Source organism: Sinocyclocheilus anshuiensis, unplaced genomic scaffold, assembly GCF_001515605.1.
Source record: "Sinocyclocheilus anshuiensis isolate Anshui unplaced genomic scaffold, SAMN03320099.WGS_v1.1 scaffold1545, whole genome shotgun sequence".
Lineage (NCBI taxonomy): Eukaryota > Metazoa > Chordata > Actinopteri > Cypriniformes > Cyprinidae > Sinocyclocheilus > Sinocyclocheilus anshuiensis.
In genome coordinates, this window is record NW_015539933.1 from 347,045 (window position 1) to 363,483 (window position 16,439).

Below are 16,439 nucleotides of genomic sequence, written 5' to 3' on the forward strand. Positions count from 1 at the left end.
TCGACGCGTTTCAGAAAGACGGGGCATAGAGGAGAAACAATAATGTACAGTGTGTGGAAAATAATGAGTTTTTTTTTTTACCTTAAACCACATAAATACATTTCATTACACCAAATACACAAAATAATGTTCTTTTTAGCAGCATCATATGACCCCTTTAACTGCCGAACACATCGTTTTCCACGACTGTACACACACTCGCGTCTTTGATAAATGTGCTCGTCGTTTTGTCTGACTGTACATGTACTGGCAGCACGCAGCTCCTGCCGCCACTAAATTACATTATATTTGTCCCATATTGTCATTAATATACATACTGACTTCAACTTGGACCACTAAATAAATAGACTGCTATTGTTATGTAAGTATGAGGGTTAGATTATTTAGTGTACAGGTCATTTCAAGAGTGATAAACAAAGTGATAGAAAATATTTTCATGCATTTTAAATGTTTAAAAATGTGGAAACCACTCATTGCATCACACCATCTCCTGACTGCATTATTATTTGTAAAATATGGGCTTAATGCAGTGTGTGTATACATGGTTATAAGTATAATATTTCATTAATTTAGGGAAATGAACAAGTGTCTTAGCCCTCAAGGGACTATTTGGCCAACCAGCTTATTCCTGCTTGAAAAGCAAAATGTTATTGATTGGGTAAAAAACATCAACTTTGAAGCACATGCATTACTCAACATTACTTACTACCTTCCAGCAACACTACATTCAATTAAGGTAAAATAGTAAAAAAAAATAATAGTTCATTTAAATGGAACCGGAATCGAAACCAGAATCGTTAGGCAAAACTGGAACCGGAATCGGAAAATTTCGAACGATACCCAGCCCTACTCCCAGCAGTCCCTTGGGCTCAGCAGCCACAAGAAAATTCATTTGTGTGCTTTTATTAAAGAAACAAATGCATTGTTTGTTGGTTATGATAATGTTCATAGAGCAGCGTTAACGAGACGATGCACTGGTTAAGAGAAGGGAAATTAGCTAGTCTTATATTTGCCGTTTGGAGGTAGTGAGTTGTACCCCCAATTGAGCACAATTTCTGAAATTAATTAACAGAATATGATATCTTTTAGCAGTAGTTCAAAACAGAACCCTTTTATTATAATGAAACTGCCACTACTGGTTATTTTCAAATGTATCTGTCCTTCATATGTCCGCTTCATGTATTCATGTTTTTCTCATTAAGTCCTCAGCGTGGCTGTTAGTATGTTTATGTAGTCTTGGGCAATATGGAATGGCATCTAATGTAATATCTGTATAATCCAGTTTCATGTACCAATTAAATGTTATTAGTCAAGTTAATTGCATGGAGTGTTTCATAGAGCTGTGTGTGCTGTTAAAATCCTGTTGCATGTAAGTACTCATAGATTGCAGAGACGTCTGTGAAATTGCACACATCTGGAAAGTATTGATTCCATTTTGAGTTTATTATTTGTGTGTAAACATTTCATAAACATTAAAAGAGCCAATTCACTCACAAGAGGTAATCATTGGCTTGTGAGCAGTAAGAGTGAGAGAGATTAGTATTATGCCTATTTATTTAATTTAGAGATTTTGAAGTCCTCTTGCAGAAATTCTTTTTTTTTTTTTTTTTGGTTCCAGAGCTTGCTTTAATGTAGTTGCATGGGAAGCGAAACTCTCCAGATTGAACCATGTGGTGTGGATAAACAGTGCCTTCTAGTAGGCCATACAGTAATGATGATTAAAGCTAATGTTAATCCACACTTTTTTCTCTCTGTTTCAGTGAATGGAGGGTGGTCATCCTGGACGGACTGGTCAGAGTGTAATGTCCGCTGTGGGAGAGGAATTCAGAAGCGGACACGGACCTGCACTAACCCCGCTCCGCTTAATGGAGGAGCTTTCTGTGAAGGAATGTCTGTTCAGAAGAGCACCTGCACCTCTCCGTGCCCAGGTTAAAGACACAGAACAGTTAACCTGTGAGATGTGAGCTTGCAGTCTGAGCTGAATGTGATGAGACAGCAAGGTCTGGGTGTCTCAAAAACAAATCTGTTATCCTTAAATATATATGTCTTGATGAGTCTAGTCTGATTTGTGAAAAATATTAGAGCCTTATGAGCCGGTTCTTTTGTTACTGGTTTGAATTGGTCTGCCAACTCGATAATTTGCTGAATCATTACTGAACTTACTCACTGAATTATGAATCATTACTTTCAGCCATATCTTATTAGGGTGTAAAATATTTAAGGCATTGTTATACATATGCTACATCCAAATGTTTGGGGTTGGTATGTTTTTATGGAAAATGTTTTTATAAAAATTTATAAATATATATTTTTGAAAGTCTCTTATGCTCATCAAGATAAAAAATACATTAAAACAGTAATATTGTAAAATAGTATTACAATTTTACATAGCTGTTTTCTTTTTTAATATATTTTAAAATGTGATTTATTCCTGTGATGGCAGAGCTGAATTTTCAGCATCATTACTCAAGTCTTCAGTGTCACTTCCTTCAAAAATCATTCTAATATTCTTTAATGAAGAGAAAGTCCAGTAGAATAGCATTATTTTAAATCAAAACCTTTTGTAACATTATGATACTCAATACTGAAAACAGTTGTGCCGCTTAATATTTTTTGTAGAAACCGTGATACATTTTTTCACGATTCTTTAATGAAGAGAAAGTCCAGTAGAATAGCATTATTTGAAATCAAAACCTTTTGTAACATTATTTATTAATATTAAATATCTTTGACACTTTTGTTCAATTTAATGCATCCTTGCTGAATAAAAGTATTACTTTCTTTAAAAAATAAAAATAAAATCAATCTCACTGGCCCTCAACGTTTGAACAGGAATTTTCATACCTGTAGATTGATTGCTTTGTTCCGAACAGGGATTAAAATTATTACAGTGTTGCTTTTTATTCTTGGTGCGGTTTGCTTTCACACGGCAATGTTTCTAAATGGACCAAATTTGTTAATACAAGTCACGCGCGAGTAAACTCTTTATTTTCCAGGATTCCACTTAGCTGTCACAGCTGTCATCTGTCAGCATGGAACGACAACAGCTTCGCGGGCTTATTGTTGTTTTTGTTTTTTTTGTAGATGTCGTTATATTAATCACTTTGAGCAGGAGTCCAGGATTCATCGGGAATACAATTTTAAAATGCACATACTAGGAAGAAGAGCAATAAGACGGCATTATAAAATGAAAAAGTGCGCTTTGATTTTGAATGGCGAAGACGTGCTCACCCACATACATTCACATGGTTCATTTTGAAGTATTAGCAAAACAACAAAGCTAATGCTTTTCACGGAACTTACGTAAGTACCCATTATACATTGTGATATAGCCTGATTCGTTGGTCCGTTAGATCGGATTGCTTTCTCACTACAACCGAACCGCTCCAGAGTTCGTTCAGGCAATCTCGGACCGATTGTTTTGGTGCGGATCCGAGCGCGATTGCCGTGTTCACATATGCCCAAACGAACCGAGCTAAGGGGGAAAAATACATTAAAACAGTAATATTGTAAAATAGTATTACAATTTTACATAGCTGTTTTCTTTTTTAATATATTTTAAAATGTGATTTATTCCTGTGATGGCAGAGCTGAATTTTCAGCATCATTACTCAAGTCTTCAGTGTCACTTCCTTCAAAAATCATTCTAATATTCTTTAATGAAGAGAAAGTCCAGTAGAATAGCATTATTTTAAATCAAAACCTTTTGTAACATTATGATACTCAATACTGAAAACAGTTGTGCCGCTTAATATTTTTTGTAGAAACCGTGATACATTTTTTCACGATTCTTTAATGAAGAGAAAGTCCAGTAGAATAGCATTATTTGAAATCAAAACCTTTTGTAACATTATTTATTAATATTAAATATCTTTGACACTTTTGTTCAATTTAATGCATCCTTGCTGAATAAAAGTATTACTTTCTTTAAAAAATAAAAATAAAATCAATCTCACTGGCCCTCAACGTTTGAACAGGAATTTTCATACCTGTAGATTGATTGCTTTGTTCCGAACAGGGATTAAAATTATTACAGTGTTGCTTTTTATTCTTGGTGCGGTTTGCTTTCACACGGCAATGTTTCTAAATGGACCAAATTTGTTAATACAAGTCACGCGTGAGTAAACTCTTTATTTTCCGGGATTCCACTTAGCTGTCACAGCTGTCATCTGTCAGCATGGAACGACAACAGCTTCGCGGGCTTATTGTTGTTTTTGTTTTTTTTGTAGATGTCGTTATATTAATCACTTTGAGCAGGAGTCCAGGATTCATCGGGAATACAATTTTAAAATGCACATACTAGGAAGAAGAGCAATAAGACGGCATTATAAAATGAAAAAGTGCGCTTTGATTTTGAATGGCGAAGACGTGCTCACCCACATACATTCACATGGTTCATTTTGAAGTATTAGCAAAACAACAAAGCTAATGCTTTTCACGGAACTTACGTAAGTACCCATTATACATTGTGATATAGCCTGATTCGTTGGTCCGTTAGATCGGATTGCTTTCTCACTACAACCGAACCGCTCCAGAGTTCGTTCAGGCAATCTCGGACCGATTGTTTTGGTGCGGATCCGAGCGCGATTGCCGTGTTCACATATGTCCAAACGAACCGAGCTAAGGGGGGAAACGCGCCAGGTTCCCGAAACAACGGGCCAGGTGTGAAAGCACCCTGAATATTTGTACTTTTACTAAGGAAAAAAAATTAATAAGCGAGTCCTTACTTTTTTTATTTATACATTTTGAAAAGTGATATATTACTTCTTATCACGATAGCAATACTTTTTTTTTTTTTTTTTGGTTTTTAAATCGATAGCAATACTTTTTTTTTTTTTTTTTGGCTTTTCAATTCTAGCCCAAATTAACATGCACTCATCAATACTGTTACATATTGTTACGGTAGCTCTTCTGGAAATTTGTCTGCATTAAATGTGCTCTTTTCTCTGTTGCTCTTTGTTCTTGAAAACCCAGAAGTGCATTTTGCCATCAGATTCAACAGTCCAAGGCTGGTCAGTCAGGTGGTGTGAATATGCCTCACTACTATGCCTTGTTAATTAAACATGCTTTCTGAACAAATTGATGGCTAATCCATCTGTCTGAGAGCCTGCATATAAAGCAGGAATGTAAAAGTATGTGCTGCATTTGAATTGACCTCAGTGGCATAAGTCTCTGGAGTTTTACAGTTGATATGTATCTGCGTTCTGTTAATGTGGCACTGTCATTCTCACAGATTTCCTGTTTACTGTCTAAAGCGCAATACAATGCTCTTCATAGCAAGCAAGAGAGATGGAGCGAGACAGATAAATAGGGATGAAAGGAATTCAGAAAGACAGACAACTGAAAGAGAGCATGTGTATGTGACAGAGATTTGACAGTAAGAGAATTCAGGATTACGAAATTCCACAAGTCGACGTTTAGGGAATTAAGACAGACATATGAAAGGAGAAAGACTGAGGGGCAGAAAGAGAAACCTGATGGAGCGAAAGAGAGGAGCAAAAAAAAATAGTTATCAGTCGCGGGGTTCTCGGGTGCTCTTACACTGGCTAAATTTATGGTTTCATTGGAAGTACCAATCACATGGTAACCACTAGTCATGTTGAAGGAAAAGTTATCTGAGGAGGGCACCAGTCACTCTGCAACCAAAAAAACGTAATCTCGCTCTCCAGCCCAGCTCAATCCCAGTACCCCACTCAACAGAGACACACAACCACACGGCATTTGCATTTAGATTAGCCGCAGAGGAAACACCAGCAGCCCATGGAGTCGTTAGGGTAAAGGGGAAAGCCTGATGGAACAAGACAAAAGTAAATTGTCTTTTGCTTTTGTCAGAGACAAAACTTGCGAGGGAAAATCCTGAAATTATAGGAACACATCCTGCAGAAAGAGGAATGAAATGAGTGACCATTCTAAGAGAGCGTTTATATCAGATACACAAGATTGATCTGAGAGGAAGTATGAATTCCAATTTTTAAGTTGCAAACTCTGCATAATAAACTTTTTATGTGTTCTAATGAAAACGTGTGTCTTTGTGTGTGGCAGTGGATGGTGGCTGGGCCGAGTGGACTATGTGGTCTGTGTGTAGTTCTGAATGTGAGAGGCAGCGCACTAGAGAGTGTACAGACCCCGAGCCAAAACATGGAGGAAGACTGTGTGATGGAGCCGCCCTGGACACAGACAACTGCACCGGAGACCTCTGTATTCAAGGTGGGTAATAGTCACCATATCATTACTGCTGTCATCATCATTATTACTATCACATCCATCATTGGCATCACTATTATCATCACCAGGATGTATGCCAATCAGAACTGAATTGAGAATGCATTTTAAATCTTGAATTTAGTTTAAATTTGAAATTTGATGGTGGAGTTGTAATTCAAAGTAGAATTAAACTGAACTGAAATTCAGAGAAATTCATGATAAGTAATGCAATAAGTGTCATTCCTTTTGTTTCATTGGTATTTTTACAAGACCATACAAGGTGCATTCATTAAAAAATATGAAATTACAGACTGTCTCATATAAACACATTCAAAACTCTCCCGCCCAAAAAACATTTGAATATGAAACCAAGAGAAAAAAATAAATAAAAAAATGGATGAATAAATAAATAGAATGTGTCGTTCGTAACCAGAAAAAGGTGTCCAACTTACAGACAAATTTGAAATAGCGACAATAGAAATTTGTATTATTATAAACATAAATATTGTTTGTATATTAAACAATATAAGTTTTAATAATAAGTTAAATAAATTAATAATAGCTTTTATATAGTGTATTTTTTTATTTTTTTTTCTATACACTTTTAATTTTTTTATTTTTAACTTCCTTTGGGGTGTTGCTAATTTCCAGTCTACACAATCATGGGGAAGACTGCTGACTTGACAGATGTCCAGAAGACAGTCATTGACACCCTCCACAAGGAGGGTAAGCCACAAAAGTTAATTGCTAAAGAAATTGTCATCATCATCATCATCATCATTGCACTGCTGTCCTCACTATCATCATTACCACCGGGCTAAACTAGATTGAAATAATTAAAACAGCTAAATAGAAAAAAAATTGTTTTGTTTTTTTCATTTTGACTTACAGTGTCAATGATAAAACCTATGGATGGTGTAATTCTTTCTACTTTACATGACGCTGTGTGTGGTTGTAAAATGTATAAAGAGGCTCAATATGCTCTTGATTTTCTGTTATACAGCTCATCCAGCTTCCTCTGTGCAACACAGACACAGAGCAGTAAAATCTCACTTTTGTTTGGATCAGTAGAGACAAGTGCTCTGTGGAAGGCTGTCAGCACCCGAATGAAACCAGTCAGTCAAGCCCTCAGATGAGCAGCACTTGACAGGCCGTTTTGTAATTCCTTGGGAGAGACAGAAATCTTCTGTTTTAATCCTCCTCGCTCATCATCCTGACAGTTCTTTAATCAATCTTTCCTGCCTCCATCCCCTGAGGGAGGAGGGTGTACACCTCGCCATCCTCTGCAGATGAGTCTAAAGCCCAGCGGTGATAGACATCCCTATCAGAGACCAATTTCCTACACGTAATGCGGACACACACAACCACACACACTAATGCGTCCGTAACGTTCTTTTCTGTGTGAGAGTGGTAATTTTGTGTAAAAGATTTGACAGCGATTCCAGATTACATGCCTGTCATTGACCGTCATACATATGTAGATCTGTGTTTAGACAGCTTGATTCAGTGCTGTCTTTTATTTACCTCCTACATAATTCTCAAAAATCATTTTTTGAAAGAGCGAGGAGGAAGGTTTCTTCTAGCGTAACTTTGATCAGCTCATGCATCGTCACACCAAATGGGCTTTTTTATATCTCCAATGGATTCTTGCAACTTCCAAATATGCCTTAGAGCAATGTTTGCGCATGAGCATCTGAAAGTTGCAGTGTTTGTGCATCTCACAGTATGTTATACATGTCTTTTTGCAGACAGGAAGCTGCTCCATGATGTGAAGGTTCCGCAAGGTGAGTCACTGCTGCTTCACCTTTCATCTGTGTTTCTTTTCTTTTTTGCTTAGATTTTTTTTTTTACTTCAGTTTTATCATTTCATTTACATGCATTGGATTACTTTTGAATATGCTCACAGGCATATGAAGCATGATGTAATAACGCCGCATTGCATCACAATCATCCATCTTCATATGATCGTTCTGTTCACAGTGTCTGTGTAATTAACCCCTTTTACTGTTATCATCATTCTGAGTCACGCTCGACAAACAACCTTATTGCAACCTTTACATAAGCTCGTTTCCACACTGACATTGTTCAACATTGGGTTGATGCCCTGACAATTAGGTTTCCAGTGAATCATCATCCAGGACGCCATTTGAAACAACCTGGAAAACCAATTAAGTCGATGACATTTTAAAGACAGCTTTCAGAGTGCTGACTCAATGACTGAAACGGTGCCACATTAACTTGAAAATGATGCACAGCAAAGATTAAACATCTTTGACAGGTTTTACTTGAGGAATGTCAGTGTCCCCATCATGATTATAACATAGTCAAACATAACTCAGAAAACGTATCATTTTACTATTTGTTTATTTATTCAAAAGTTTGGGGTCAGTAAGATTCATTAAATGTTTTCAAAAGAAGTCTCTTATTGTATATATGGAAGTCTGTTTCTGCCACAGATAAAAAAAATAAAAAAACATATTTGTGACTTCTAATAATTGTGATCTCACAATTCTTGCAAATCTGAGAATAAAATCATAATCACAAGATATAAACTCAGAATTTTAACTCTTTCCTCACAATTCTTTTGTTTGTCACAGAATAAAAAATAAAAAAGTAATCTCAGAATTATTTTTGCGAGAATTGCAAGAAAAAAGTAAGAACTAAAAGTCAGAATTGTGAGATTAAAAGTTGCGATATATATTTAGATAGATAGATAGATAGATAGATTTCTTTAAAAAATAAGATATATAATAAATAGTGTGTGTGCATTTTGAAGCCCCGCCCACACTTCCTGTTTCACCGTAAAAAAGAAAACACACAAAAAAAAAACTTTTTGTGTGTGTTATCTGAACTCCAATCTGAAGTCACAAAGAAGTGGAGTTCCAGAGAAAGGGAACGAGGGGGTTACCCACCAAAGGAGAAGGAAAACAAAAAGAAACGCAGCAAAATGAGCAAATATCTAAACCCGAGTGCAAAAGAGATTCATTAGCCTGCCAAACTTTTCCAGAGCTCCCAATTAACCTACTCGGTTTGCTGTTAGTGCAGCTCCACATGTTTCTGGCTATAGTGTTTTCATAGCCGCAGGCTTTGTCTGATGTTCCCTACCTGTCTGGCTTTTGAATGCTCAGAAACGACATGCTAGCTTTTCTTTGTTCTGTCTGTTGTTCAGAGTGTCCTGGTTGAATTGTTTGTGTGAAGGAGTCGGCAGATAGGGCCTAATCACTATAGATGAGATAATATAATGAGCTGTGTTGTCACGAAATCCCTGTGGAAGGTTCGCGGTTTTTGCTTTGCCAGATTCCCTGCGTGTGTTCGTGTTGAGAGTCAGGTGTGCGGTTGAGGGCTGATTGTAATCGCCCATCGCTTGAGAACTTTCATTAGTGCTGGAGGTGTCTGGGAAAGTGGGAGCATTAGAGAGACTAAGAGAGAAAGCGAGACTTCTGTGATGAAGGTGTTTTATGGTTATGTAATTTATTTGTGGCTGTGTTGCATCTGTATACATCAAAATGAGATCCCTGAGCTTTTTGATGGAAATTTGAGCGAATAAATAAATACCTTTATATAATGATTTTCGAAAGAACCACAGTCATTGCTTAGTCATTGTGTATTTCTCTTCAAATGTGTTTTCTCTTTTCCTAGCTGATATGGAGAGCAGTAATGATGTAGCGCTGTACTCTGGTCTGGCTGCGGGTTTAGTTACCGTGGTCGTGCTGGTCATCGCTGTAACGCTGTACAGGCGGAACCAGAGCGAGTATGGCGTTGATGTCATCGACTCGTCCGCGCTGACTGGAGGATTTCAGTCCTTCAGCTTCAAAAGTGCCAGGCAAGGTGAGCAAAAACAACAACTTCAAATTGATCCAAGTGCATGTATGACTCATGCCATAATTACAGTGTTTGCAAGGCAGAACTGTGAAAAAAATGTGAAAAACAAATGCAATTTCTTTCTACTTTTTATTTTCCCTACAGTTTCCTATAGTTAATTCAGCTTGAGCAGTTTAACCTGCAAACTCCATTCAAATGTTAAAGATGTTTTGAATTAAGTTTTTAATGCAGTTTGTTTCTTGTTCTAAGTTTCACTATATACTTTTCAGCTTAAAACTAAAAAAAAGAAAAAAGACGGGATACAATTTTCTTTTTACACAGTTTTGCTTGTAAGCTTATCTTGTTCTATTTTTTATTTTTTTTTTAGTTTTGTTTTTATTTTATATTTCACCCAGCTGGTTCTAATGATGGAAAGATTGTTGTTGCATTTGTCCTGATAGTTTATTTTGATCCCCAGTTGTCTCCATTTATCAAAATGAACTACAGAGACAAATGCAAGTTTCAGTTCCACCATAATTTATCATTTTGAGAAATGTCTTTGTCTCAGTTTGAGTTTTAAACTATTAGACCTGACACAAATGTTGGTAGCAGGATTGCAGTTAGTGCTAATTTAAATCTAAAAACTATGTAATATAAAATTATAACAAGAAAGAAATTTATTTTCTAAGAAATGTAAAATGAATAGGTGGTTAGCACATAGTTAGCACTTAGTTATTGGATTGGTCACACTTTTTAAGGTCCAATTCTCACCATTAGCAAACTATTAACTACGACTTTTACCTTAATAAACTCCTAATTTGCTGCGTATTATTAGTTAGTAAGGTAGTTGTTAAGTTTTGGTATTGGATAGGATTAGAGATGTAGAATATGGTCATGCAGAATATGTGCTTTATAAGAACTAATAAACAGCCAATATGTTAATAAAAGGCATGCTAGTAAGAAACTAGTTAATAGTGAGAATTGGTTCCTATACTAAAGTACCACTGGATGTCCTACGGTTGACAATCAACATTTTTCAAGAGTAATATAATTAAGTAATATAATTCAAAACTAATTATACTTAATGAAAAAAAAAATGTAAAAGCCTTTTGCTCCCTGTTTACCTGGGTAAGAAAAACATATCTTACCAAAAATATATATTTTTTTCCCTCTCTGAACTTCATGTAGAACATTCCCTCACTTCACTCTGTTTCTTGTCTCTTTGCGTCTCTGCTCTAAACCAGAGCTAGAGGGTGTTAGTTGATTTACTTTCCATGTCTCTCTTCTCCTCTCCTTTGGCCCATCTGACGCCCCCAGAAAAACAGATTGATGTTGATGGAGGGGTGCAGAGAGCGGAGCACTAGTTCTCTCTTGCTTTTCTGTTCAGTAATAGGGCCTGTTCACTGTGCTATCACTCTCCTCGGCCCACTAAACACCACCACCACTACAGACACGCAAACACACACGCGTATCACCAGATGTCTCGACAGGAAGTTTCAAAGGGCTAAACACAGCGTGGTGATAGATGCCACAGTGTACCCGTCAAATGCTTAAAGACATCAATGAAATAATGGATGGATAAATGGATAAAAGAATAGACTTGATCCAAAAAGTGAAGGAAGATACATTATAAACCATATCAGTCAGACTGAATAATAATTAGGCCACATAACATTAGTAGTCATAACTGATTTGATGAAAAGCAATAATGATTGATAGATGGATGAACGGATAGTTGGATTTAATGAATTGAAATGTGCTAGTGGATGCAGTTCACTTTAAATACATTTGCCTAGAGATCTGATCACTATGGAAATCTTGACTCATTCGCTGATGCATTTACGACTCCACAGAACTGTTGAAATATCGTTGCAATAACCGTGTTGCCTAGGCGACAGATTTTTGACAGCGCTGCCGATACACGTACAGCAGAGAACGATTTTGACAGACGCTCGTATCAAGCAAGACAACTGTTGTCATGGAGATCGGAACCTTTAGCCTTGCGTGACAACTTTCACACGTTTAGATTTTGAATAGATCTGCCGAAGGAGAGGTTTCAAGTGTGAGCTGCAGTCTTTCCTCCTGGGCCTCCGTTCAATCTGAGAAAGAGAAAATGAGTCCCTCACACACCTCTTTTCGGCACCTCTCTTAGGGAAGTGCTCTCGTTCAGCCATCGCTTTTTTTGATGAATAAAACAGATTGAGGGGTGTCTGTGTGAGTGTGATGCGTTTTCGTGATCTGTCAAAACTCTCAGCTGAGCTCGTAATGAAACAAGTGGGATCACTTCGCACTGCTGGAACAGCTGCTTCTAATAATCGAAAGATTGTTGTTGCATTTGTCTTGATAGTTCATTTTGATAACTGGAGACATTTGGTTCCATCATAATTTATCATTTCAAGAAATGTTTTTGTCTCAATTTTATGCTAAGAGTTTTATAAGGGCTACACATCAGGGTTTGGCTGGTTACCATGAATTACTTAGAACCTCCTGGTAGATGCCGCCCACCATCTGGGAAGCATCTGTCTCCATTGACTGCTATTAAAAAAATATATAGTATCTTGAATTATAGTGTGTGAGCATATATATATATATATACACACACACACACACACATATATATTTGGAGATCAAAATTAGAGAACAATCTATAAATACTTTATTTTTTTTCTGAAATATTGTTAAGGAATATCAGCTGTAGGTAAACCATTGTCCTACTAACATGTTTGACAAAATATCCAAGGCATTTCAACAAAAACCTTTATTTTGTAGAAAACACTGTGATCAAAATTTGAGAACAGTAACCACTGTGGCACGAAAGAAGATTACAACTAAAATTTTGGAGGGTTACAGCTGTCAGAAATTAGTAGGAAGTGTAAAGGCCCTTGCTTTGAATGACTTCAGCACATCTGTGGCCGCAGGACATCAGTAGTCTCTCACACTACTCTGGTGTGATCTTGGTCCACTCTTCTTCCAGTCTCTTCCATAGTTTGGTAACTGTAGTGGGTTTCTTAGCCATAACTTTGTCACCAAGGATTTTCCAGAGATTTTCAGTCAGGTTTAGATCAGGACTCTGGCCCGGCCATTTCATTATTTCAATGTTCTTAGCTTCAGGGAACTGCTTGATCTGTTTTGCAGTGTGATGGGAGTATTGTCTTGCATGAAAGTTGCAGGATGATTGGGAGATGCTTGGAGGGAAGGAACTGCATGGTGCTGAAGGAGGTTCTGATAAACATTTGCATTCACTCTTCCATTTAAGGCCCAACTCCTGCTGCAGGAAACTCTTCACCCCAAACACTTTCTTCTCCACCTTTCACTAACGTCTTTACACACTTGGAGTTCAGTCTTTCCCCAGTTTGACACCAAACATAATGTTTCCCATCAGACCCAAATAAATTAAACTTGCTCTCATCACTAAAGTGAACTTTGGACCAGTCCTTCTCTCTCTACACAACATGCTCCTCAGCAAAGATGAGTCTAGCCTTTTGATTCTTTCTGCTGATGAGAGGCTTGGTCACTGCAGAGTGCACTTTTAGTCCAACTTCTCTTACACATGCTGAGACAGATCCTTACCATGTTCAGCATTGAACTGGCAAGCAATTCCAGCTGCAGTGTTGAACCGATTCCCCATTGAGAGTCTCTGCATTATTCTTTCTTCTCATGCATTTGTCTTACATGGACAACCAGCCTTTTTGGGGGACTTGAATGAATTAGTGTCATTATAAACCTGCAATATTCAAGAAATCATCTGGACAACCACCTGTCGCAGGGTTTCAGTCACCTTAGAGCGGCCCGCCATCTTACAATCTCAGTGAAAATTGGAGGAATGCTGCCAGTTAAATAGGGTTTGTCATTTATATTGTCAGAGATTCGTCACAGTCACTTCAGTCACCATCCAGGACAATCACCAGATCACAGTCACCTGAGTTCTGATCACCCGCACCTGCTGTCACCAATCAAGCCACACTACAAGTACACACACATCACAATCACTCACCGTCCGGTCTACCGGTCACTCCTATGGACTGTTCTGGACTCTCTCAGCTGAACTCACCTAGAGAGACTTACCTTCTGTTTCTCCTGCGATCCTCGAACGACTCCTTGATGTCAGGGATTCATCACAGTCACTTCAGTCACCATCCAGGATAATTACCCGATCACAGTCACCTGAGTTCTGATCCCCCGCACCTGCTGTCACCAATCAAGCCACACTACAAATACACACACATCACAGTTACTCACTGTCCGGTCTACCGTTCACTCCTATGGACTGTTCTGGACTCTCTCAGCTGAACTCACCTAGAAAGACTTACCTTCTGTTTCTCCTGCGATATTGCGATATCTCCCACATCTGCAGAAGTCCTGGAGGAGCTAGTAAACACCCTCCGGGCTTCCCTGCTTCCTCCGTCAACCCCCCAATCTGCCTCTGTCAGTCCCATGGTCATGCCTGCTTCATACGCGGGTGACGCAGCTGAGTGTGGCGGCTTCCTCCTGCAAGTGGCGCTGTATATTGAGATGCAGCCTCAGAAGTTTACCACCGAACGCACAAAGATAGCATTTCTGATTTCACTTCTTAAAGGAAGAGCGCTGTTGTGGGCTAAGGCCATATGGAATGCTAAGAGTGCCATAATTAATTCATATGATGCCTTCACTAACCATTTCAAAGAAGTGTTTGGCCATACTACAGGAGTGCTATCTGTGTCCGATCAGTTACTGTGGCTGCGCCAAGGCACTTCTTCCACAAGTGACTACACACTGCTATTCAGAACGCTGGCGGCGACTAACAGGTGGAATGAGGCAGCTCTACTTCACGCATACCAGCATGGATTGAATCCCCGTGTTCAAGCTCAAATGGCTATTTATGATGATTCCGTTGGACTGGAAAGTTTCATGCAAAGAGCCAACCGAATTTCCCAGCTTCTGTCCGCATGCCACGCCACCGAAGCTGCCCACCAGTCTGTTGCGCCCGACATGAGCAAGGAGCTCCAGAGATTTCTAGGATTTGCTAACTTTTATCGTCGATATATCAAGGATTTCAGTTTCCACACTACTCCTTTGACTTCCATGCTCCGAGGAAAGCCCAAGTCCCTGTCCTGGACCACCAGCGCCCACGAAGCCCTCAGAAAACTCAAAACAGCCTTCAGCACGGCCCCCATCCTTCACCATCCTGATCCTGATGTTCCGTTCGTAGTGGAAGTGGACGCCTCCACCACCGGCGTCGGGGCTGTGCTGTCCCAACATTATGGTGAGCCTCCTCGTCTCCAGCCTTGCGCATTCTATTCAAAGAAACTGACCCCAGCGGAGCAGAATTACGACATCGTAAACCGGGAGTTGCTGGCAATCAAACTCGCCCTGGAGGACTGGCGGCACTGGCTGGAGGGAGCAAATCATCCATTCACAGCAATTACCGACCACAAGAATCTTCAATATCTCAGAGACGCCAAGAGACTTAACCCTCGCCAAGCCCACTGGGCATTGTTCTTCACCAGGTTTCAGTTCACAATCACCTATCGTCCAGGAAATCGTAACAATAAAGCCGACGCCCTCTCACGCATGCATTCTCCAGACTCGCCTTCGGATCCTGAACCCATTCTCCCTCCAGCCCTGATTGTAAGACCTATTCAATGGCACATCGATGATGACATCCGAGCCGCCACTCTTACCGAACCTGCTCCCCTGGGAGGCCCAGAAGGGAAAACGTATGTGCCCACTTCCCAACGGCAATCCCTTCTGGGCTCAGTTCACAATGTACCAGGCTCTGGACATCCAGGCAGCCAACGGACCCTCTCGCTCCTCCAAGCTCTGTACTGGTGGCCTAGTATGACCCGTGATATCATCAGGTACGTCCGCAGTTGCTCAGTCTGCGCCATGTCCAAGACCCCTCGTCACCTCCCCGTAGGCAAGCTAGTGCCCCTGCCGATCCCACGTTGACACTGGTCACACATTGGAATCGATTTTGTGACAGACTTACTCAACTCAGACGGCTGTACCTGCATCTTGGTAGTCGTAGATCGCTTCTCCAAAGCCTGTAAGCTAATACCCCTTAAGGGACTTCCAACCGCTCTCGAAACTGCAGAAAGTCTGTTCGCACACATCTTCAGAGACTTTGGAATCCCCGAGGACATAGTTTCTGACAGAGGACCACAGTTTATCTCCCACGTTTGGAGGGCATTCTTCCGGCTATTAGGGGTCACTGTGAACTTGTCCTCCGGTTACCATCCCCAGACGAACGACCAGACTGAGCGGAAGATCCAGGAACTCAGGCGTTACCTCCGGGCATACTGTCACGATGACCAACACCGCTGGAGCCGATTCCTCCCCTGGGCCGAGTATGCGCAGAATTCCCTGAGACAGGCCACCACCGGCCTCACGCCGTTTCAGTGCATACTCGGTTACCAGCCCCCACTCTTCCCGTGGACAGGAGAACCGTCGGAGGT

General features: G+C 39.5%; 1 protein-coding gene across 2 annotated transcripts in view; it reads left to right on the forward strand.

Moving 5' to 3' along the window:
- LOC107686907 (netrin receptor UNC5D-like) overlaps nt 1–16,439 on the forward strand; it is a 224,141-nt gene that overhangs the window by 181,862 nt on the left and 25,840 nt on the right. For both annotated transcript variants that reach the window (XM_016484053.1, XM_016484054.1), the window contains exons 6-9: nt 1,761–1,928; nt 6,043–6,207; nt 7,953–7,988; nt 9,844–10,032. In XM_016484053.1, coding sequence (XP_016339539.1) covers nt 1,761–1,928; nt 6,043–6,207; nt 7,953–7,988; nt 9,844–10,032 — 558 coding nt within the window. The remainder of the gene's footprint in view (nt 1–1,760; nt 1,929–6,042; nt 6,208–7,952; nt 7,989–9,843; nt 10,033–16,439) is intronic.